We start from the raw sequence: 25,208 nt of genomic DNA, 5'->3' as shown, positions 1-25,208 counted from the left end.
CTGAAATCAATAAATTTATTCCTGCCTTTTTATTTTGATCTGATGCAGTATGCGCTTCTGATTTTTGTTTTCTTCTACAGAAGTACTGAAATTTTACTGATGTTATGTAATGCTTTGGCTCGAGGCCTAATTATTTCTTGGATTCCGAAGCCAAAACCTGCTGAGAAGATAGAAGATACAGCAGTAGAGAGTAGCAGAAAAGCTGCAGCAAAGAAACAGGAAAAAGAAAATGTCATCCAGTCTTTTTCAGTAGATCCTACTGGATTTCCTGACATCAAAGCTGCCTTAGAGGTGCAGACCCCTGATTTTTTGTAGTCCCTTTCATTCTGCTGTCATATACTACAGCAGAATGAATTCCTATAAATTCAAGAGTAGAAGTTGTTTGTTTTTTTTAAAAAGCTACCTTCTTTTACAGTTTCTGTCACCACAAATCCTTCCCAAATGCACATTGGAGCTCCTTACCAACTTGGGCTTGAGGACTGTAACTTCTGTTTGCCTTGGGTTGCCTTAAAGCAGCTGTTGTTTGGCTTAGAGATGCATCTGCAATAATCTAAAAATAACTAATGGATAGCATGTTCATACAAGAAACGTACAAGAAACTTTCCACATTCTCCTGTATTTCACTTTTTTTTTTTCTCTTCTTGGTGTTTAGATTTGTGAATTTGCCCTAAATGCAATGACTGGGACCAAACCTAATGAAAAAGTCTCTATTGCTACACAACAACAGATCATTGCTACCTGGGTGAAAGCAAAGCAGTTAAACCAGCAGCAGATCAGACATCAGCTTGGGACTCGGGGGGAGGTACGATTTCCCTGAAATCCTGCATAATGTTGAAACTTTACAGAGAGAAGTTAAATTCATAAATTCATTTAATAATGACTGAAATTATCAAGGTACATTTTCTTCTGTATATTTGAACATAATGTAAAAATAAATTTTGTCTGCAGTTCCTTGCAGAACACAGCAAATTTTTCACATTGGGTATAGCAGTGAGTCTACATTTCTTAACTCTTCCTTATGATGTTAGCTACCATAGTGATGTTTGTCATATGATGACTGTTGAGCAAAATTGATTTTGAATTCACAAATGTAAAATAATAAAATGGCTGCATTAAAAATGTTAAGAAAAATCAGCTATATTAATGTCAACATTTACTATGGCTTCTTTATATATATACATTATAGACCTAGTAAGCTGGAAAGAAATATTTAATTCTTATATTTTTATTTTATAGTGTCTTTAAAACTGAAAACTCTCAGTAGCATATGAAATTTGCCTTCACTGTATTGTTGATGTGGGCTTTTAGTGTTGAAACTAGTAGTTCAGAGTTCACAGTGTTAATTAAAAATATATAAATACAAAAACCAAGGATTTTAAGGACACAGTACAGAGCAGGAATTGCTTAGAGCAAATTGAGGTTTTCAAACATTATAGTATTATTATCATCATCATCATCATCTCAATTAATGTCCTTAATAATATTAACTTGCAAAAAAAAATCTCTGAATGTGAATTTTTTATTTCTGCTTAGAATAATGATGAAGTGCAAAATCCTCTGGCGAGAATTCTTGTTGGTCTGGAAATGTATTCATGTAATGGCTTGGGTCTCATGGATTTCACTCTTCCTAGCTTATCTCAGGTATTTAGGGTTTATTTTATAAGCTCTTGAGTTTTAAGAAATTGTGTACTATGAATTTGATTTCAAATTCAATTTTAAATAGAGTTTAAATTATTTTTGAATCTTTTATTGTACCATTATTTTCTTTAACCAAGAGATGAAATATTTATGGCAGGAAGGAGATTTTTGTGACAGAATAATTTTATTTATCCAAAGATCAGATACCATTAGAATATAAATATTCAGTTTATGCTTATGTTGCTCTGGCAGATTGTTTCAGTAATCATCAGATGAGCATAACAGGTTCAGGTGAATTCTGTACAGAACCATACTTCTAACCTTTCATTTTTCTTCTGGAGAAAACTTGATAGAAGCTTAAAGTTGTTTAGGTTAGAAAAGCCCTCTGAGATCAGGGAGTCCAGCTGTTCTCCCAGAACTGCCAAGGTCTCCAGGTGCCACATCCACACAACTTTTTAATCCCCCCAGGGATGGGGACTCCCTTTCAGTGAAGGAATTTTCCCAGTATCCAACCTAAACCTCCCCTGGTGTGACTTGAGGCTGTTTCTTCTTGTCCTGTTGCTTGTTACCTGGGAAAAGACACTGACTCCAGCCTCTTCAGGTAGTTGCAGGGAGGTTTGGGTTTGTATTAGAAGCATTCAACATTTCAACAGGCAACTTCACATTAGAGCAAATTTTCTTTTGACAGTTACAAGGTAGAGCACAACTACACATGGTTACTATTGATTGACTGTAAAATAAAACTAGCAGGTTGGCAGGCCAACAACAAACTATTACTGACAACTAGGAACTAGGTCCTTAAGAGTAAATAGGTATCTAATTCTAGTTGGTGTACAGATTTATGTCAAATATTATGAGTTAACTTTAGCTATCAATTCACTGGCATAGTTTTATATAGCAGTATTGTAGTATCTTCATTTGGAGCAATTAATTAACAATTACCACTATCCTAAAAAGGTGGACCTTTGACATGTACAAAAGAAATGAAATGCAAACATTTAGATCCTATAATGAAACTACATATGAAATGATCTGACCTATATCTATATGTATGTATGTTTAGGTTGGAAAATACCTCTAAGATTATGGAGCCCAAGCTCTCCTGAGCTGCCACATATATAACAGTATACATAGCAACTACTTATTACAGTTACTGGTTGTTGCAAAACCGCTTCTATGTCCCATTCTTACTTTCGACTTAACTAAAATGGGTTCTGAGTTTTGAAAATCTTATTCCACTGGTTTTTGAAAGATGACTGAGGACATAGGACAAGTCCTGGCAGACACTTCTGGCCGGAAGGCATGCACAATTATACCTGGATTTGCACACACTATGTTAATACTTACTACACAGTGAATGAGGCCTCTCCGTTGTATATTTTGATTGTACTTGTAGCTCTTTCATATTCTAGATGGTTTTATCATATACTTGTTCCATGCCCAGGTGGGTTGTAAAAAAAAGCATATAAAAACCTCCAATTTTAACCTTTTTTTTTTAATCCTAGTTACTGGATTTGGCTTTAGAGTGCAGTTGGTCAGATTCCTTAGTGGAATTGCAGACACTGACACGACTTACGTATTTTGCATATGTATCACAAGACTATGAAAGAGTGATGACTTGTTCCAAAAGGATCTTGGAATCAGATGAGAATTTTGTCCTCAACAGAAATATTAAGAAATACAGTGAGTAAGTATATAGAATTTCCTATGATATGGTAATGTACTTGAATTGCTATAAGTTTTGAAGAAAGTAAAGAGGATAAATGTGTCTGGTCAAAACAAAAATGGAGGAATCTTTTTTCCAAAAAAATTGTGCAGCTACAGATGAAAATGAAAGTAAAAGGCAGTGGGAGATCCAGATTGTGGCTCTGGACCTCATTCAGATAGATGAAACTTGCTATCCAAGGGAGTCAGAAGCTTGTACATTTCTGTGTTTGGGTGTCTTTCGGGGGCACCGCTGCTCTGAAATGATCTCTGGAAATTGTAATATTTTGACTCTTTTATAATCTCTAAGCAGAAAATAGGTGATTCTACTTCTTTTGATGAAGCAAATTGCTTTCAGTGCTCATCTGGCTCTAATACACTGAAGGGCTATGTAGTTCATGGACCAAGTTGAAGCTGGGGGTGATGAAAGATATGAGCAGTTCCTGTATTCCAGGCTCTGCTGTCAGGTAGTCTGACAGCACTAAATTGCCATCTGTGCATGTGGGTGGGTACAATAGGAATGTAACTAATTCCTCTAAAAGCCCGGTCTCTTCCTTAACTGATATTTTGAACCTTGGCTTAAAAAAAAAAAAAAAAAAAAGCACCTATAAATGGATCTATTGATTGGTGGAGTCCTTTATTATAAAAAAGGTGATGCCCTTTGAGCTCTCTATTTTGAAAAAGAATTTCCTCCAAAAGCAGAATTTAATTTTATCCAAAGAGGAAAGAATCAGCTCCATTTAATAGGAGTTTTTCTGAATGTAGGAAGTCAAACTAATGAAGGATAAAATGTTTGATTGTGCAGTCATGTATTGCCAATGCTATTTCCAGAGAAGAGAGGACAGTTTTTCCATGGAAAGTGCAGAGTTGTGGTCAAGGCGTTTCAGGCTGAATTTCGCCTGGTGAGCTCCTGCTGTGGGCAGGGGCGCCCTCTCGTGGGCACAGCCAGGGCGAGCTCCGCGCTGCTGCGGGGGCGGCGCTCGGTGACAGAGACACTGGAAACTCCTGCAAATCGTATTTATTCTTTTCTTACTAAGGTGCTATTGATCAATGATATTAACTAATGGTATCAATTTATTTGTGTATTAATTTTTAACTGATTAACTCTGGAACTGAAATCTATATTGTTTTCTTCTACATGTAGTGGAGTGGGATCCATATAAATTTCTCCAGAGCCCTGGGTATACTTTACCAGACACAAGCATGACAAATCTCAAAATAAAGTATCAAAAATTGTCTAATTTTCCTGATTTCTGGTTTTAATTGCTTAGTGTATAAGTTGGACTTAGACCTAATATTTTTTTGGTACGGTAGTGAAAAATAGGGAGAAAATAACAAATCTCTGTTCTTTCCTTGCTGAATATAGATAATAGTTTTTTAAAATCTGATTTCACAGTTATTTTCTGTAGAGGTGTGAAAAAGATATTTTAGTCTACTTTTCCACAAAATATCCTGTTTTTGAAATGTTTTCTAATTTTAAAAGAAAACTCAATAAAAGGATTTGTAACTTCCTAAACAAGGGACATCTATACAGAAGCTACTTGAATATATCATTCATAGGAATTGGTATGATCTTACCCTGTAAGACTTAGCGCTTCTTGAAATGTTTGCCTTTATGCAGGCTTGGCAACAGCGTGAGACAAGAAATGTTAAGCATTGCAGCCTGTATAAAAGGAAAGAGCATAATGGAGAATTTGTCTGGAAGAAAACATCTGCGTGTAGCAGCATCACAAACCTTTGCTCAGAGTGCCAGGTATGTTTTTATGTTGAGAGAAAACTAACATAAAACAAATCTAATATTTAGTTACAGTTTTGGGGATCATCATATTTTCTCCTGAGACTGATAAAAATCAACATAATTGCAAATTGGAATCTTTAACAAAGGATTTGCCAGATTTTTGCACTTCAGTAAATTTATCAACTACTTTCCACATAGCTGACTTTATAGTGTCAGTGAATCACACCATCCTCAGAAGGGATTTAGTTCAGACTCCTGCTCAAAGCGGGGCCAGTCCAGGGCTTCATCCAGTCTGGCTGTGAAAACCTCAAGGAATGGAGACATGCAGCATCTGTGAATAACCTGCTCCGCTGCATGGTTGTACCCTTGGGGACATTTCTGAACCTTTCTCGTGTTAACTTGTGCATGTTCTTGCTTGTCCTGCCATTCACTGGGAAGAGCCTGACTGTTGCTTCTCAATAACTTTATTAGGTTATTGAGCAACTTCCCTTAGGGCTCCTAAAGCCACCTCTTCAGCTAGCCCTCTTCTCAAGGCAAGTGCAGTCCAGTCCTTAGATCATCTCAGTGGCCCTTCACTGAGCTCCTTGTGGTTTCTCTGTGTCTGGCATGTATTGGGTGGCCTAAAACTGGACATAGCAGTCTAAATGTGATCTAAAGAGTGCTGTCTAGAGGGTGATCATATTGACAGTTTCAAAAAACTGCTTTTTTTTTAAACAGTGACACTATTCAATTGGTGATTACATTACATCAATCTGTAATTTTTCACTGAAATGCCAAGCTTTATTCTCACTCAGACGAGTACTGTGTGTCACAATATGGAGGATTAACTTTTATTAATTCAAAATATCACTTGCAGAAATATGCTCAAAGCAACTTGGATGCAGCTAGTGGCATTTGGGCCATATACTTGTGTTACAGTGGTACTATAATAAGCAAAATCCATAATACAGTAATAGTTATTATATTTTATTTTTAAATTTTTTTTTTGAATGAGACATTAACGTTATAGGAAGCCAAATAAAGTACATTATTTCAATGAGAACATCTTGAGGAGGTTTCTGCTATTGTTTAAATGAATGCTCTTGAGCTAAGATTATGCAGAAATACAGTAAAAATAATTATCATTAATATTACTTATTTATTCCTAGTTCTGCTGAGTGTGTGAAATTGTTTGGTATATAAAAATGGAAAATAGCTTTTCTATGAAGCTCTTATGCTAAGTCCTCATTGCCGAGGTGATCCATAGATCAGCTAAACCCAAATGTTCCTAAAGGTAAAATTCTTTATTAGAGCTAAAGTGTGGCTGGTTTTCCTTATAAAGTTCTATTTCCCTTTCTTCAGGCATGCAGGTGAAGCTGGAAATTATTCCCTTGTAATGTTTGCAGCTACACACTTTTGGAACGCATGTTTACCTTTGCTAGGCTCACCACATGACAGAGAACAGTTTAAAGAACCTACCAAAATAATTCTTAAGAGTATAATTAAAGCAGAATCTAAAAACAAACAGGTGAGAATTTCTAATAGGTATTGCTTGTTTTTAGTGATTGGCGCTGATGGTAAAGAAACTTCAAGATACTTTTCCTAAGAGGCAAAAGTGACTTATTTGTCATAAACACATTTCTGGTTTCTTACCTGCAGTCACATACTCTTGTATTTGATTTGGTGATTCTTTTGGTTTTGGGCAATTGTCAAACTCTCAACAGTTTTCTGCAAAGTAATTTGCTGTCTGATTTTCACTGTAGTGTTTCATTTCATGAAGCTTACAAAAAAATAATTTTTAGAAAATATTCAAAATCCAGGAAAAAAAAGCCACTTCTGGCAAGTATGATAATAGATTTGGAAAATATGATAATAGATCCTAAAACACTAACTCAGGAAAAAAAAAGTTACTGACTGTGTTAAGGTTTCTCCCACCTGCAGACTCAAATTTCTTCTACCTGTAAAAGAAAAGTTTTACTTTTCACATCTTCAGGTTTTTAACAGACTATTTAGGACTTTGGCAGTAGGAAGGAGTCAAAATTTAGACTGTGCTGGGAATTTATGGTAAAATTAAATACTTATTGGTGATGAACAGCATGTGTACTCCAAAGAAATTATCCTCTTGAAACACTATGCAAGTGATGTGTGTCATATAACACATCTCACCAGGTGGAATTTCTTCTGCCCACTGAAACTTCCATGTGCATTTACAACTTTTCTTACTTTAAAACTCCATGGAGCTTATCCATTTCTCTCTCTAGATTTGATTTACATGTCAGTGGAGCTGCTGTATATTTCCATAGGCACAATTATTGATGACTTTTGCATCCAAGCTTAGTGGTACAAATATGAGTCTGCATCTCAGATCATCAAGCAGGATAATACAAGAATAGAAACCTTTACTTTGCTTTCTTGTCAAGCTGTGTATAAATCACAAATAATCAGTAATGGTGACTGGCCTGATTATTCTGGGTGTGTAGGAACTGATGAGTACAATATGTACTTTAAAAGCACAGTGATAATTGTGAGGTCAATGGAACTTTGACAGTGTTTAGATACATAATGGTAATTGCCCATAGACACAGTCCTAAAGTTTGTTATTTGTAGAGATACATTTAAAACCAGTAAAAAGGAATACTTCATTATGTGTATATTGTTATCTCTCCACCACAGCATGATTTCAGAGTGAATCCTTAATAAGTAGTATTAAAAAGTAATTATATGTAGATAATGAAAATTTACAGTTACAGGTAGCATAGGTATTTTTTTGTCTGCAAATGTTAGTAATTCTTATGAGTTAGAAGTGAGTGACTGCTGATAGCAGTTAAGGAAAAAAATTCCTGTTAACAGAGTCCTCTATATTTGATTATTTCTGGAGTTACTGAGTTTTTAAAATACATATACCCTGTAGGAACCATTGTGGGAGGCAGGAACTGATCTCCAGTGATCCTTGACCAGGATAACTAGTCCATTTTTAAATGCAGTCATATCTGGAGAAGGATCTACCAGCAGATGTCCAGATTCTCATCTACCAGTACTCCCAAATCCTTCACCACAGGACTGCTCTTGTTTCGTCCCCTGGGCTGCACTGGTACTGGGGTTTGCCCTAACTCAGGTGGAGGACCTTGCACTTGATCTTGTTGAACTTCTAAAGGTTGCCTTGGGCCCACTCATTGAGCTTGTCAATCCCTCTAGGTGACATCCCTTCCCTCTCATCAGTCAACCACACTACTCACCTCGGTGTCAGCAGCAGGCTTGCTGGAGGTGCACTCAATCCCCTTGCTATGTCAGCAAGGAAAATTTGAACAATATTGGTTCCAGTATCCCTGGTATTGGTATCCCTTGAGGTATACCACTTGTGACTGGTTTCCTCTGGACACTGAGCCTTTTGGACATTGAGCCAGTGACTGTAATTCTTATCCATTGAACAGTCCATCCATCAAACTTCTCTCTGTCCAGCTCAGTAGCAACAAGGTTAGAGAGCACTGTAGCAAAGGCCTTACAGAAATCCAAGTGGATGACATCCGCAGTTCGTGTCCATTGGTGCAGCCACTCCATTGTAGAAGGCCACTAAATTAGACAAACTTTGTGCCTTCATGGAAGTAAATGCTTATTAGACCAAATCTGATAAATCTTTGATGATGCTAATGTAATACTTACCCAAATGTTGTGGCTACAGCTTAGTTAACTTCTTAGCATCATCCTACATGTATTTAATGGTTAGTGTGTCATATATGAATCTGTTTGAGAAACTAGACAGTAAATTTCTCATTGAAGATGCAGAATTGTGCTGTAGAGGAGAGGGAAACAGCAGGTCTTTGACCTTTGGGTAAGAATCGTGATTGTCAAATTTTCACAGGTGAGGAGTTCAGCCTGCTTTAGGCAGGCATGTAGGCAGACAGCTCTGTAGGATCTCTGCCAACCTCAGCTACTCTGTGACTCTCTGAGAGTACTTCAGGATCTAATGTTATTTAATGAGTGTAAGGAAGTTAATATTACTAAGTCTGGTTATTTTTGTATTGGTTTGTAGTATAGGACTCACTCTAGAGAAATGCTTGTGGCTTTCATCTGGTCAAGAAACTTTAAGTTATAGGTTACTATTATGAAGATACTATTCATGTCAATGATATGGACTGGTTCACAGACAAAACAAAAGTTCAGTAATACTTAGAGATATACGTTAACTGAAAGATAAAGGGGTTTTTGTGTTTTGTTTTGGTTTTTTTGTGTTTTGATGTTTTTTGGTTTTTTTTATTTAAGGAAAAGAAAGATACATGTCCTTTGCATCAGTGGATTACAAAGGATTTTCAAAATATTGGGTTATCAGTTGGATGCTTTCTCCCAGGCATGTTCTTCCTTCTGTTAATCTGGTAATAAAAGAAAACCCAGTATTTTGTAATCATTATTCCAATTCTGCAGTATATTAATAAATCATTTGAATATACTTCAAAGGTGCTGAGGAAGATCTGACATTAAGAACCTCCTTATATGGTCTATTATTCCACATCTATGCTGATAAAGCTGACTGGGAGACAGCACTAAAACTCCTGGATGAAGCTATCCAAGTTTTGCCTCAGACAAGACACAAACTGTAAGCTAGTTGACTTATTTTTATTAAAATAAGCATTTTAGTTCTTAAGAAGTATAAAACTTTTGAGTATTTTTCATTTTATATGCATTGGGAAAGTATTATGATTACTTTTAAGTAGCCTGCCCTTACAACACAAAACATTCTTGTGTCTTTTCCATGAAAAAGACACACATAGACAGTGCTTCCTATCATTAATCTGGTAATACTTGTAAATATAATACTTGTAAATTTGATTTTTTAAAAACATATATAAAAGTAGTATCTTACTTCCCAAGCAAATAGATGCATGAAATGTGGCTATATAGCAGAAGTTTTAGTTTTCCTAACTGCAAACCCTTCTTCATTAAATGGAAACAAAATTATCTAGGGTGCTGTTTATATAATCTTGTCTGAGTTGGTTTCATGCCCTTTATGCCAGTTTATAAACTTTGCATCTTGTACTACTATAGATATGAGCTAGTATGTGTGTCTTACTCACAAAGTAACTTTACAGGTACAGATGCAAGTAATTTGTAATTTGTTTGATCTTTTTTCTAGCCTGATTTTCAAACTTATGGCTACAGTGAGGGCAGGATCGGGATGCAATTTTACGATGGCCATTCAGAAAGCCAGTCATGAAAGTGAAGATTACTTGTCACATATGTGGCGACACTTGGTAACAGTCTCCAGAAGTATTGTTGGACAGTTAAGCTGTTTTCAAAATGCAATAATTGCTTTGCAGGTTTGTCAGTTCTTACTGTTTGTTCTCATGCTGATAGAATGATGTTTCTCAAGTGATTCATAGGACTGCAAGTTCCTGAGTGGGTAGGGAAGCCACTTTTATAACTTGCTTTTTTATAACTTTGAGATTACTCTTCAGCAGGAAAACTCTCTATGGTTGAATCTTTATATCCAGTAAAATTTTCATTGAGTTCTTCCGAAGAAAAATGTCTAAGAGTAATAAGTGGTTTTAATAAAATGAAGTTTTAACTGGTGGTGGAGTTTCCTGTTACATTCTGTTTATCATAATTCTGATTATGTGATGCCAATAAAACTGCTTGATGTCAAATTACTATTTTTTGCTTCTGTTAAGACTACATGAAACTTTAGAATATAATTTTGATGGTTTACATAAACAAATACAAATTAATTCCTCCTTTATTACTTTTATAGAAACAAGAAGATGAATGGCAGAGAGTTGATTACCTGATGGAATTTGCTGAATGCTTATATTGTAATCAGTTTCCCCTCAATGATGCTGTTAAACCTCTGCAGTGGGCAATAGATCTTCTGCTTTGTATGAAATTCCCTATGCAATCCTCACAAGAGGACGGTATGTAATGGGTGTTTCTCCTTCAGAGCAATTTCTCAGCAGGAGACACAAGTGAGATTTTAAATTTGCAGCTTAGTTATCAAAAGGAATGGCACAATCTTGCTTGTATTTTCTCGTGCACTTCCTGTCAATTTATTCAATGCAAGTTCAGTTTATTTGTGAATTCTGTGTTATGCTATGGAGAATTACCCTCAGTCTTTTGATATAGTAAGATACTGCACCCCTCTGACACAGGGATTCCTGAGATGTGAGATGCTACCAGAAAGCAGTGCTGGACAGTTTGCTTCAAGTGAGTTCTTGTGGAGGGACAGATGAAACTGAAGGAAATAGTTTCTATGGCAAGATTTGGGTACCTAAGTCCATTACCCTTTCCTTGGCTTTATCTTAGCATTAATTTTTCAAAAATTACTCTCAAAGGGATGTATGGCTTCAACTACTTTGTAACTGTAAAAATTCTTTGCTCCTTCCACACAAATATCTACTTTTACTGGTATGACCTTAGTGACCTGTCTGATAGGATAGGATTCTGATATTCATTTGGGAAAAAAAGTTTCTGATTTCTGGAACCATACTGAACTGTGTGGCATTAATGAACATCTGCTCTGCTGGGTTTTTTTGTGTGGATAGATGACATGGATCAGACGAGTACCTCTGGTGTTTTTATTGAGAAAGATAAATATGCAGTGTCTTTATCACACAGTTGATTAGTAACAGTAACAACCTTCTGTTCATTCTTTTCTGTTAGCGGATTTGTTGGGTTGTTTTTTGTTTTTTTTTTTTACAGTCCTATGGTGATTTAAGTTTTCATAGAATTCACAGAATCAGAAGAGACCTTCAAGATCATCGAGTCCAGCCCAGCCCCAACACCTCAAATAAACCCTGGCACCCAGTGCCACATCCAGGCTTTGTTAAACACACCCAGGGGTGGGGACTCCAGCACCTCCCTGGGCAGCCATTCCAGAACTTTATCACCCTTTCTGTAAAAAACTTTTTCCTAATATCCAACCTGTATTTCCCTTGGTGCAGCTTGAGACTGTGTCCTCTGGTTGTGTCAGTGCTGCCTGGAGAAAGAGACCAGCCCCACCTGATCACAACCAAGTTTCAGGGAGTTGTAGAGAGTGATAAGGTCACCCCGAGTGTCCTCTTCTCGAGGCTGAGCATGCCCAGCTCCCTCAGTCGTTCCTCACAGGGTTTGTGTTCCAAGCCCCTCACCAGCCTTGTTGCCTTCTATGGACATGCTCGAGCGTCCCAAGGTCCTTCCTAAACTGAGGGGCCTGAATTGGACACAGCACTCGAGGTGAGGTCTCACCAGTGCCAGGTACCGGGGCAGAATGACCTCCCTGCTCCTGCTGGCCACACCATTCCTGATCTAGGCCGGGATGCCCTTGGCCTTCTTGGCCCCCAGGGCACGCTGCTGGCTCACGTTCAGCCGGCTGTGGACCAGCACCCCAGGTCCCTTTCTGCCTGGGCCCTGTCCAGCCACACCGTCCCCGGGCTATAACGCTGCAGGGGGTTATTGTGGCCAAAATGCAGGACTGGGCACTTGGACTTATTAAACTTCATCCTGTTAGACTCAGCCCATACATCCAACCATTCCAGGTCCCTCTGCAGAGCCCTCCTACCTTCCAACAGATCAAGACACGATCCCAGCTTAGTGTTATCTGCAAACTTACTGATGAAAGACTCAATCCCTTCCTCCATGTCATCAATAAAGATATTGAACAGAGCTGGCCCCAGCACAGAGCCCTGAGGGACACCACTGCCAGCTGGATGCAGCACCATTCACCACCACTCTCTGGGCCCAGCCATCCAGGCAGTTCTGAACCCAGCAAAGAGTGTTTTTGTATTAGTTCTGTAACCCACCCAATTTCACCAGTTTGCTTATGATTACTATCATTGCAAAGCTCTTAATGGAAACTCAAGTAATATAATAAGGGGAATTAGATTTAAATATAAAACAGCCCAGGTTGGAAGGAACCTCAGAAGATCATCTGGTCCAGCCTTATTCGGATGTAATTTCTCTATCAGGCTTACATTATTTAGTGTACAGAACTGTTACATTGTTGATTAAAAACATGGTACAAGTAGCATTGCATCACTTTAACAAGAACATCTTCAGCAGATAGATTTCCATTTTTCTTTTTTTTCCCCTAAATATTTTCATTTTCAATTCAGAAATTTTAACTTTTAAATATATTTTTACAATGCTGTCACTGTGAGCATGTGTTTGCTGTTTTTTTTTTTAACAGAAAGCATTGCTATACCAAAATTGTTGCCTACAGAAAATGCTAAGATGGACAATGGAGCAAATGGTGCCACGCCCCAAATGAATTTGGAAGATTTGAGTAATATTAAACAACTGGAAGCTTTGTTTCGAGCACAGACATTAATGGCTTTATTTTCTGGTCATGGATCTTCTTTTCATCAGCAGCACTGTTTGATGGCATATGCCTGTGTCATCCGTATCTGGCAGGTGAGATTATATGAGATTATATGTTGTATTGTGTTATAATAATGTAGCTAGTATATTTCACATTTCCTCATGTAATTATGGTAGCAGCTATTCATTTGGTGTTTAACTTTGCCCTTAGAGTTTTCTCTTATATGGTGCAGTTAGCGTATTTTCTGAGGTTTAAGGATTAAACAAGAAAATCGTTTCTCTCAGGAAAATGGAGAGGAGACACTAAGGGTAGAAGCAGTGGGCCATTGTTTCTCAGGAGTCCATTCATATGTTTTGTGCAATATGTCTCAAATTTTGTATTTTTAATTTGTTAAGGAATCTCACTTGTGGCAGAATACATACTGAAGACATTTCTGTCAGTTCTGAAGGTGGACCTTCGTGAAATTGAATCAAAAGGACTGAAAAGGATTGTGGAAGCTGGCAGTGTTCACTGATTGATTTCTCTAATTACTTTTTCATAGTTAGAGCATTTCAAATCTATAATATCTACGTCACTTCTCATTGACATGCCCAATTGAAATGGCTATTCAGAATCGCAGCAATGATCATAGGAAAACAATTATATGTTAAGTAAATATTTGAAGGGACTAAATATGTACTTGATAATAGTAATACAACAAATCATTATAGGAACAGTCTCAGTTGGGACCTACCAAGTAGATTGGTAAGCTATGGCTTGTGTATAATTTTACTCCAATTAGAAGTGAAAGCCTGCAACTTTTTACCTCTTATTTGTGGTAATTATGAGCAAGAATTTAAAATAAAATAAAAATCAGTTTAACATGTGATGTGACACAGGAATCTGCAAAGTAAAAATGGAATATTGATGTTTTCAAATTTACACAAGCATAACTTTTAATATCCAGCACTCGGCTATGCATCTTACTAGGGGAAAAAACTACCTGAAGAGAGTACTACTGTTTGAATAAGCTATTAAAACTAAAACTTAGAGTTGATGCTGCCATCAGTGCCAGTTGTAAGATAATGATAGTAATTCTAAGAATCATATTTACAGCTGAACAGTGTTATGAGAAAATAAATAACCATGTGGTATTAAGGGAATTAAAGTACTTCAGGATACCTTGTTTTGGCTTTACAAAGTAAAGCAGACCTGACTGCAGACATCTGCTTGAAAGCAGGCTCTTTAGTAGTAGGACTCCATAAATAAGTCAGTAGATCTTAAAATATTTTCTAAAAAATTCAGCTGCCTCTGACTTTTTAAAGATGTGTCACCTTTAATTTGAAATTTTATTTTGTTTTGAGTATCCAGCATTATTTTTTGCTTCGTATTTTGTATTCTACTCTTGATTCCTCCAGCAAAACATATTAGTCTTCTCAAAAATAATGTGGCTTTTGGTTTTGTTTTGTTCTTGTTTGTTTGGTTTTGGTTTTGTTTGTTATTGGGTTTTTTTTGTTTCTTTTTAATTTTAGGTAAAATTAGAATCTGTGCTCCCACTTGTACAGAGAAAGTTTTGATTAATTCTTTTGTATGCTTGAATATTTAGATTTTTTTTTATATAATGTTCAGTAGTAGCATTGTAAAAGACTGACCCAGAAAGAGTACAGAGTGACTTTGCTGTCTTGCAGATTGCTTCCTTATAAAATTCATCCCTTTTAGAAAATGAGGGTAATTAGACTAATGGTTTGGAAAAAAAAAAAGAATTGCATTTTCAACCATATAAGTTAAAAAGAGATAGTGTAGTATTTATCCCAGAGATGATCTTGTCTTTTGACAGCTCTGCTGCTTAATTAGATTGCCATGCTTGTACAAAAAATTCAAGCATCTGGGAGTCTCTGAAATTATTTTACTGAAGAAAACTATTATGCAAGCAGACTGTGATATGTGACAATTGTTAATAGCTGTAGATACTGTCTTGCAGTGGATAATAACTATTACTGGAAAGTGAGATTATTATTGTTATTAATATTGCAAATTGAAATTAATTTAATTATTTGATAATCTAGGTTTCATTGTCAGCATCAGGGATTATTACAAAAGCATTCTCAAAGACTTCACAACCTACAAGTCATCAGAAAGTGCAGTCAAAAACTCCTAAAAAAGACAAGGACAAAAAGAAAGATAAACAAGTAAGACCCACTTTTCTGTGGAATTTAAACAACCCTCTCTTTCTTAGAGATGTTTCCCTGGGCTCATTTGGTGAATGGTTCAGATGCTTTACTGAACCGACTCTCATAACTTGGGAGGAATTTCTCTGTGATCTGTGGATCATTCCTCCACTCTTGATCACAGTCTTGAGAGATCATGAATTTGCAAATACTTTTTCTTTTGTTTGTTGCCTTGGTCAAGATGCTGCTGTTTTGTAAAACCCAGAGTCTAGAAATCCACAAACCACCCCAAATTTGACAAAACTTCAAAGGATATTAAGCAAATGTCATTTTTTAGCTGAATATTTAACACCAATAGTATTAATTTGATCTCATAAGTGTTCTTGTTGTTATTATAGGTTGAAGTTTCTGTTTCAAAGGAGAAACCTAAAGGGAAAGAATCAGTTGATTACTTACCAGCAAATGTGGAAGAATGGGCCCAGTATGCCTGTCCCAATGAAATCAGAGATACTTTTAAACAGAAAACAAATGGTTATGGTATTCACTGGGATAATTTCCCAAAACCTGTAAGTATGCTCCTCAAAAATCTAGAGCATTTACTATTTAGGAGTAAATCAGTACCAGAAAATGGTTTTATTTTAGTTTTTCTGTCTGTGTATTTTCAGACAGTTGTCCCTAATACTTTTGTATTGTAGTATTCATTAATACTTCGAGGTGTTAGCCTGTCCTCTGCATGCTGAAATGAAGCTAACTTAGAGAAGACATTTACCAGCTTTCTGTGTACCTTGCTGCTCTTTCAGCTAGAAAGTTTCTTTATGCCTTTTTTCAGGTTTATTTTGGAACTGAAGATGTAATCATTTTAAAATTTATTTTCTACAAAATTATGTTTATACTGACTGAATTTTAAAAAATTTCTTTTCAGACTTGCACTTTGTATTTTATGGACCTTTTATCAAAAGAACTACAGAAAATTTTTTGCCCCCACTTGATTCTTCCAGTCTTTCAGCTAGCTGAAGTTATTGCTAGTGAAGTGCTGGAGTGTAGAAGTCTGTCTGATCTCTATCACCTTCGGTTTGTATCCTTTATTTATTTTAAATAAAAGAGAAACTGAATGGAGTGGACCATCCATTAATATCTCACCAAATAGTAACAAGAATTTTTTGTGACTTACTGTTTTATATTTGTAATGGGTTTTTATTTATTTTCCTTTCTTTTTTAATGCATTTTAATAGAATTTTGGTGAATAGGTTTGTGGAATCAAAGCCCCTAAATTTATTTGTTATGAACAATGATCTCCCATGTGGAAAGCATATGAGATTATGAAGTCACACCACTTTCATGTGAAAAATTTTTGAAATGCCTTATTGTCATCTAACTGAAAAAAGCAAAGTCAAATTTCTGTGAAAGTCTTATCTATTAAGTATTCAAAAGGCAGATTCCCTATTTGCATCAAAAATATATTCTCCACCATAAGGGCACAAAGAGGTTGCCCTGGTAAGTGCATTTTTAGAGAGATTTGTCTTTGTGACCAAAATTATGTTATTTTTTATGGATGCTAACCCCTAAAAGTTGTGATTTAAAAGTATTTAATATGCATGCAATTGAAATTCTTGCTGTTTTAGTTAAAGCATTTTATAATGCTTTTTTGGTAGGTATTAAATAATGATTGCTTAATAAGTAACGGTCATAAGCAATAATTGTTTGCTTATTTTCTGATGGTTTGTGAAATACCGCGTAATGAATCTTTAAAATGCCTGAAACTGATCCCACTGAGCAGAGTAGATATTCATGTATACAAATACACCTGTTTCTCTGCCAATTGATTACTGAGTTGCTTTCTTACAAGACTAAAAGGGACTTTCTGGTAGGAAATTTTCAGCCAAGATTTGCCAGACAGGGTTTTTTTTTTGTTGATTCCTCAAGACTTGTGTTTATTTCATGGTATTTTATATATATCTATGACCTGATGTCTATGTATTATTAGACAGATGTGTAGGAATATATTACTCTTTAATCAGGACAGAAATGTAGATTAGCACATACACATGGAGGGGCAGGGTGGAGGTGGTTGCATGCTATTGTGAAACCATAGAAATAATTTTGTAGTTTTAGTACATAATTTTTGCCATTAAGCTGGAGTGATACAGGTTTGATGGACTAGACTGGGCCTACTGGTGGATGTCCCATCCCTGGAAGTGTTCAAGGTCAGATTGGATGCAAGGGCATCTTTCACAAAGATCATCTACAGATAAGATATCTTTAGAAGTTCCTTCCAGCCCAAACTATTCTTTGATTCTGTGACCTCTGTTTATGGGTAGTTTTTCCTGCTTTTATTTACAATCTTTGTTATTGCCAGCATTAATCAAGACATGAGAAGGTGGGATTGACAAATGGGGAATAAGTGCTATGTATATATAATGTACTTATATGAAGCAACATACGAAGGATTCAGATTGTTTCTTAAACATTTCTTCTTTTTATTTGTAGAATTGCCCTGATATGCTCAGATTTAAAACTGAATCAGGCATCTGTGTATCATGAGAAAGCTGCTGGAGACGTATACATTAGTGAATTAGAGCAAGCAATGTATGTATTTTCACTGCTGAGGGGGTATTTATTTGGGACTGTTTTCCCTACAGTTAACGAGTGTTGTTGGGGGAAAACAGTGAAAAAAAATTATCTCGGAACACACCTTTGGTATATTAGCTATGCCCTAAAATTCTGTGCAAGTTTGGTTAGTGTTTATCTACAGAGTAGTATATGGTAAGGATTCCTAACACACTAATACTTTGCTATGGAATTCTTTTTCAAATATACTTGAGTTTACTTTTTTGTTCCTGTGATTTAGGTGTAGGCAGGAGATTGCACTGAAAAAAGAAAAAAATGTATGCATGAAGACAGAAGAAAGAAAAGTACTATTTGAAAATGCTCAGCTTAATGGTAGTAGGAATGAGAATATCCTTACTTCAAGGGAAAAGGTTTTTATTTCTCCTTCAGTTTCTATACTAAGTTACTCTTTCTCTTTTTTAATGCACTTGCTAGTTTGTTTTTGGATAATACTTGAGAAATACATGAACACAAAAATAATTAAAAGTGCATGCTATCTAAATTCTGCTAGCAATCATCTGAAGCTGAGGTTTGCCTGGCATATTATTTATATCAGGGAGAAACAAGACTGGAATCTTTATTCATACAAAGTAAAACTACTTTCCTACAAATGGATTTGGGGACTAATGCAAATGGATTAAAAAAGACTGAGAAGCAAAAAAGATACTGTATTCACTCTTGGTCTTGTTTTTTCTCTTCTTTCTCCATTACATCAGCATGTACTGTTTTGCTTCTGCTTACATATTGTTTTAAGGGCATGCAAGTATTTCACTCTTTCCTGTCTCTTTTTTAAGAAGATAATTGCCTTACTGATTCTTTAACGCTTACCTTCACTGTGCTCTTTATTATGGCAATGATGTCTGGATTGTCATCACACCATTTTGCTCTTTTTGTATATTTTTTCCATACTTGTGCATTGTTTTTCTAATTACTAATCCCTCTCAATTCACCTCTTTTAGCTGTTGTAAATATTATTCCTCTTTTAGTTATTACCAAAAGTCAACTTTGTGACAGCAGCATATCTGAAGTAGTTAATCTGTCATCCAGTTAGTTTAAATAGTATCTACTTACTAGTTCAATGCCTTTTGAGGATTGTAAAATCCAAATCTCATAAACTACCTGTTGTTCTTGTAATATAATGTTAAATTTTGAAGTTAGAAAATACAAATACAGCTAAGGTGTGGGATATCACAGTTAACAACTTGTATTCTGTCTAGGTTTTTTGACATTTATAAAGATGTAATACTTTAATTTTTTCAGGGTTTTGAGGTAAATGCAGTAACAGGAAAAGGACTGAGTGCACTTTCTTTCCCTCACTTGTGGATTGAAAAAGCTGAAGTACTAATTCATCTAGGCTTGTATCAACCAGCAAGGCTTCTGCTTTCAGAGGCCCATGCTGCGACTCAGGTACAATACAAATTAAATAGAAAAAGAAACACTAATAACATGTGTAGGGAAAATGCAATTATTTGTCGGAATAATAATAATCAAACTGCAAAGCCAAGCCTTCTCCCACCACCCCAAACCAATTTCTAACTGCATTTCAACATATATAATATGTACATTTAAATATATGGCATTTCAGTCCAACTTTATGGGAGTTGTCTGAAGGTTATATAAATTTCTGAAGTAGTGTCAGCCTCTCTGTCTGCTTTGCAGTAGCCTTGGAAGGTATGGGTATATTTCAACCTTATTTGTTTAAATAGGTGGGAAAAGTTCAAGACTTGTTCTGAAGAGAGGGAGAGCATTTAGTCCCATCCTCTCAATATTTTGATCATTTGAAAGTCTGATTATTTAATTTTGAACTTCCTTATGGATTTACTGCAATTTTTTTATAAAATTTAAATTATTTCCTAGAGTTCTGGCAGATCTGAAATAAGTGTCCATATGTTCCACCTAACAGATTCACATCTCATTATTATGAAGGATTATACATTACAGATATTTTCCCTATATCTAACATTTTCCACTTTAGCCCTGTGCTTCATTATAAAAGTTTTTGAAATATAATTATTGCAGTAAAACATTTACTTAAAGAAAGTGTAATTGATATCCTGTTATTTTGTGTAATATTTTTTCTCCTGTAAGAAAACACGGCCTATGTAAATTTAGTACAATCATGAATACTTTGAATAATAATATATGAATGATATTCATGAATAATACATGCCCCTTTATAAAGCATTAATTAAGCATTGTGTATTGAGGAAAGTTCAAAATACATTAGGGAGGACAGTAATTTTAATTATGTAATTCATCAATAGAATCCTGTATGTCTGTATGCTAGTATACAAATATTGTACAGTATTTGTTCCTTATACAGGACTAGTTATATATAGCTTATAACTAGTGTAAAGCAACATTGTGAATTTGCTGGATCTCTAGTGTATCTGTACTGTTGACAAAAAAAAATCTTTCATCATCACATTTCTTCATCAGACACTGACAAACACTAGCAGATATATACATACTAAATAATAGCAGAAAAATAGTTTATTTGACTGGTGAAATAGAAGGTATGGGAACAGAAAGAAATATGAAGTAGATGTACCATAAGGAATAACTAAGAAGTTCATCAGATTCTTGGGGAAATAGCATTCGCTTTTTATTTCTTTAAGGTTAATATAAAATATGGACAGACAAAACTATGAATAGCAGTAGTGGATTTTTAGCGTATAGAACACATCTCTCTCTTTCTAGGAACTGAGGGCCCTATCTGATATGTCAAAGTGCTTGTACTTACTTGCTGTGTTGGCTAACCTGGAAAGAAACCACAGACAAGCTAAAGCACTCCTTGAGAAAGCACAGCTTCTGGGAGGAGATGAAGAATTTTGGTATAACAGTACCCTTAGTCTAACAGAAGCAATTCTAGAGGAGGAGGGGGAAGGAAAACAGAGCATGGTAAGGAAATTTTTTGGGTTTGGAGATTGTGGTTTGGGGCTTTTTTCAGCAATGCTCTCTCTCAGTGAAATATTACAGCCTTTCAATTTCAATAAAAGCAAAATTCAGTGTTAAATGTAGATAAATGTAGTTGTTTTCTCTGAGCATTTAATAGACATTACAGGTTCCAAACAGATGCAGGACACTCAGAATGAGATTCTACCCACAGAAGTTTAGGATGTTTTTATGATAAGCTGTATGTTCTTCTATTGGAATAAAACCAGTTATAATCTAGTATGTATGACTAAACCCCCAGAGATCTGATTCTCTTAACTGAATTCTTTTGTATTCGAACAGTTCTTTTAACACTGGGGTATTTATTTTTTGTATTCGATAAAAATCAAACTATTCAGTATTATTTTCTATTATGCTTTTCTTTCCCAAGTGTTTCAAATAGTTTTACAAATATTATTTCTAGATTCTGGAAGATATTTCTGTAACACTTTTTTTTTTTTTTTTAACTAAAGCCCTATAACATCAAAATATCCATTTACTGTTAAACCTTTAATTTTCATGAGTTTCAGCATAAATAAAGTCTTATTTCTGTGATGATCTAACCTGTCTTGATAAACTGTTCAAGGCTGTGTCGTGTAGAGGGATTATTTTGATTTTGACTAAACTCATATTTATTGTCTTTTGCTATGTACCTCCAAGATGAATCTGGCTCCATCTTCTCTCCTTGTATGTATGTGCACCATTCATGTAATCATCAAAGTATCTATGTGTGATCATAACACAGAGAGGAGGACAGAGTCCTAAGCTGTGCCAAGGGCAATATAGGCTGGATATTAGGAAAAGGTTTTTTATGGAAAGAGTGATCAAGTACTCAAATGGTCTGCCCAGGGAGGTGGTGGAGTCACCATGCCTGGATGTGTTTAAAAAAAGCCTGGATGTGGCACTTGGTGCTATGGTTTATTTGAGGTGTTGGGGCTGGGTTGGACTTGATGGTCTTGAAGGTCTCTTCCAACCTGGTGATTCTGTGATTCTGTAACTGAAACTTTCTAGACTTATTTACAGTTATCAAGAGCCAGCCATCTTCAGGATAACTAACATGTTGTGTACAAAATTTAAGCTTTCTAAATTAATGTTTATTATTATCTGTAGACATTTAAAATAGAATTACGAAAATTCTGGTGTTACCTGCAGGCTTGTGAGATATTGGAACACACTGTAAGTGTGCTTCGATCTACTTTATTGAAGAGACCTGACAGGCAATCAGAATTGGGTTTTATGATTGCATCCCTTGAAGCCAGGTAAGCTGTATTTTCTCTAAAATATGCCTAAGCTTTTAAAATGCAGCTACATTGCAAGTATATGTACTTTTTACAATACTGTCTTATTTTAGTACGGCAAATTCTGTGAATTCTCAAATATTTTTGTTCTAAGTAATTTATGTGGTGGTTTGGCTTTTTAAAGTTTCAATTTCTTTCCAAATTTCTGTATTTCCTTCTCAAATGCTTGCATGTAGCCCCACTACCTGTTGTGTTGGTAAACTAGACACCACAACCTATTGTGCATAGCTTGCAGTGCAGGTTACCTAAAGGTGCATTGTATATTTGCCTGTGCAGAGGTACCTGTTTGAACACTCCCACAACACTACTGCAGTCTACAGTATTGACTTCTGTTCTCAACATGAACCAAGAAGCCTGTTCTTGGTGAAACTAAACAATGATTTCAGTTCTACTGAAATACAAGCACAGAGACCTTAAAATGTGTTGGTGAAGGGAGAGAAGTGTACAACACTTACACTCCTGTCTTTCCATAGATGGGAAGCTTTTCTAGAAAAGGAAGACTGTTATCAGTCTTCTCAGTTCATCTGTTCTTAGAAGACTGATTAGGAGTAAGATGGAATAATTAAATACATGGAACAAGTGATACCTCTTCTCTAATCTCAAAATACAATATTTGGATTTTTTCAGAATTACTATAATTTGTAAAACACACAATTGTGGTACTTTTTGTAGACTTCTTAGAATTTAAAGGAAGGCAGAGAGAAATGTGTTTGTTCTCAAAAAGCCTGTGCTTTCTGATTGCTATCTTGTATTCCATTTTTCTTTCCAGAAAAACACTTATTCAGATAAATTTTGCCCAGGATCATATGACAATTGATGCCAATTCTGCTCAGTTGCCACACATTCTACAGGAATCCTACAATAAATTAGTTCAAGTTGAGAAGGACTTTCTTCATCATGGGCATAAAAACTACAGTGCTGAAATACTGCTGGAATGTGCAAATATTTGTAGGTAAGTATATACCTCTGCTGAAAAAATTTATTTTGGTTAAACTAGTCCATGAAGTGTCTTGTTTACATTTTTTAGTCTAATTAAGATGGAAAAGAGCAGATAACATAGTTAGATTTTGTATATTGGTGCTAGATGTCTGTTTGCATTCCTCATGTGTTCCGTATTCAGAAATGTACTGTAAAATCAAAAATTGTTTACACTGAAGGCAAAGTTCTCTTTTGTTCTCTTTTGAGGTCAAAACAAAGTATTTGCGTCTCTTAAATCAGATTTTTGACTTCCCATTTGTAGACATATTTTAGCACCCACACCAATCATTCTCTAGCATTTACAAGCTTTTGCAGTTCTTACTGTTGAAATGTTTGTCCTGGATTGCGAAGCAAATTGTGTTCTATTTGCCATCTGTATGGCAGTTGTCTTCTGTCAAGTGGGCAGTTTTCCTTATCTCTTCCACACCCGCTCCTCCCTCTGAGGAGACATCTGCTGATAACAGCTATTGAATGTCACTGCATGACTGATAAGAGCTACAGCATCCCACTGGGAGATGTGAGCCCAGAGGGAGGAGCCAAGCATTCCTACCTGGATATAATCTGGAGATTCTGGAACACCAGCACGGCTTCTGCACTGGATTTCCCAGAGGAGCAGCAGCTGCCTCTCCTTCCCCTGGATCTGCAGAGGCAGAGACTGCACCTTTCTCCAGGATCCCTGCTCCAGCAGAACCAGCCCTGGCACTGCAGGAGGGCTGAGCCACAATTCCAATGGTTCTGCTGCCAGCACCCTGACCCACCGGGTGTCAGGCTGTGTTCTGACTCTGGCACTGTTGTTTTAGTTTACTGCGTTGTTTATTTTATCTTTTTATATTCTTCCCTATTAAAGAACTGTTATTCCTGCTCCCGTATTTCTTGCCTGAGAGCCCCTTAATTTAAAATTTATAGCAATTCGGAGAGAGGGGGTTTACATTTTCCATTTCAGGGGAGGCTCCTGCCTTCCCTAGCAGACACCTGTCTTTCCAAACCAAGTCAATGTTTTTCTAGAAACTGCTGCAATAGTAAAAGTGCATAACATGGTATGCTGGAATCCCATCTGTTTGCAAGGCAGCCCTTAAAACAACTGAGATATGTTTTATACCTGATATACTGCCGTTGTGTTCCTGCTAAAACCATACTCTAGAATATGATCTGCCTTTCTTCTCTTTGAGTCTTGGCATCTTCTTGCATTGCAGCCATACAGTTCTAAGAGTAAGACCTTGGAAAAATAACTTGTAAATGTTCACTTATCCTATTTGTACATTTCAAAAACAGACATACAAATTTAATATTTTTTAATGTATAATTAAGCTATTTGATCTATTAATTAATAGATTCATTATTTTATTATATATGTTCAACAGTGTTGATACTGTAAAAATAACACTTTCTTATGCTAGTTCCTTTGAGTTTATGGTGTTGTTTTGGTTTTTTTTTTCAGGATGACTGCCAAGCAGGAAAGGAACAAAAGAAGCAAACACAGTCACTATTTAGATGCTTATAGTTTAGCTCAGAGAGCAGTATCCAAAACAGAAGAAGTATTTCATAACATTTGTAGTTTATTTGCATTTAATGAGGTATTGACTTTTTTTACCTTAATAGTGGAAAGGAAACCTAGTTTAGTTGTAATATTCATTTATTCTTGGATAATCTCATTTGGGGCTTCCAGGATTTATCTTCTTGTAACGATAAACATTCTTTGTACATAGAAGGAAAAATTGCATGCCAAAAGAAATTACATTTGAAAAAGGTATGAAGAGAGGATTTGTTTGGTCTTTGTCAAGTTTATTTAATCCTGGCATTTATCTAATAGCTACAAAAGAAAAAAGTAAAAATTTGGAGATATTTTTAATTTGCTAAATACCTTGAAAGCTTAAAATTCCTCAAAATGTGTTTCTTCTCAG

The 25,208-nt window shown here is 35.8% G+C and overlaps 1 protein-coding gene across 1 annotated transcript in view; it reads left to right on the top strand.

Annotated features, from left to right (window-relative positions):
- Positions 1 to 25,208, top strand: part of CFAP46 (cilia and flagella associated protein 46) — a 71,187-nt gene that overhangs the window by 24,793 nt on the left and 21,186 nt on the right. The window contains exons 19-39 of the mRNA XM_036386126.1: positions 81 to 291; positions 653 to 802; positions 1,534 to 1,641; positions 3,144 to 3,325; positions 4,964 to 5,095; positions 6,422 to 6,587; positions 9,320 to 9,404; positions 9,512 to 9,650; positions 10,188 to 10,371; positions 10,803 to 10,962; positions 13,212 to 13,435; positions 15,389 to 15,511; positions 15,889 to 16,056; positions 16,413 to 16,561; positions 17,978 to 18,076; positions 18,339 to 18,468; positions 19,358 to 19,504; positions 20,798 to 20,998; positions 22,184 to 22,290; positions 23,099 to 23,281; positions 24,746 to 24,881. Of these exons, the coding sequence (XP_036242019.1) occupies positions 81 to 291; positions 653 to 802; positions 1,534 to 1,641; positions 3,144 to 3,325; positions 4,964 to 5,095; positions 6,422 to 6,587; positions 9,320 to 9,404; positions 9,512 to 9,650; positions 10,188 to 10,371; positions 10,803 to 10,962; positions 13,212 to 13,435; positions 15,389 to 15,511; positions 15,889 to 16,056; positions 16,413 to 16,561; positions 17,978 to 18,076; positions 18,339 to 18,468; positions 19,358 to 19,504; positions 20,798 to 20,998; positions 22,184 to 22,290; positions 23,099 to 23,281; positions 24,746 to 24,881 (3,184 nt within the window). The remainder of the gene's footprint in view (positions 1 to 80; positions 292 to 652; positions 803 to 1,533; positions 1,642 to 3,143; positions 3,326 to 4,963; positions 5,096 to 6,421; positions 6,588 to 9,319; positions 9,405 to 9,511; positions 9,651 to 10,187; positions 10,372 to 10,802; positions 10,963 to 13,211; positions 13,436 to 15,388; positions 15,512 to 15,888; positions 16,057 to 16,412; positions 16,562 to 17,977; positions 18,077 to 18,338; positions 18,469 to 19,357; positions 19,505 to 20,797; positions 20,999 to 22,183; positions 22,291 to 23,098; positions 23,282 to 24,745; positions 24,882 to 25,208) is intronic.

The sequence above is a fragment of the Molothrus ater genome, chromosome 8 (genome assembly GCF_012460135.2).
Source record: "Molothrus ater isolate BHLD 08-10-18 breed brown headed cowbird chromosome 8, BPBGC_Mater_1.1, whole genome shotgun sequence".
NCBI classification, from domain to species: Eukaryota; Metazoa; Chordata; class Aves; order Passeriformes; family Icteridae; genus Molothrus; species Molothrus ater.
This window is presented reverse-complemented; position numbering and strand designations above follow the sequence as displayed.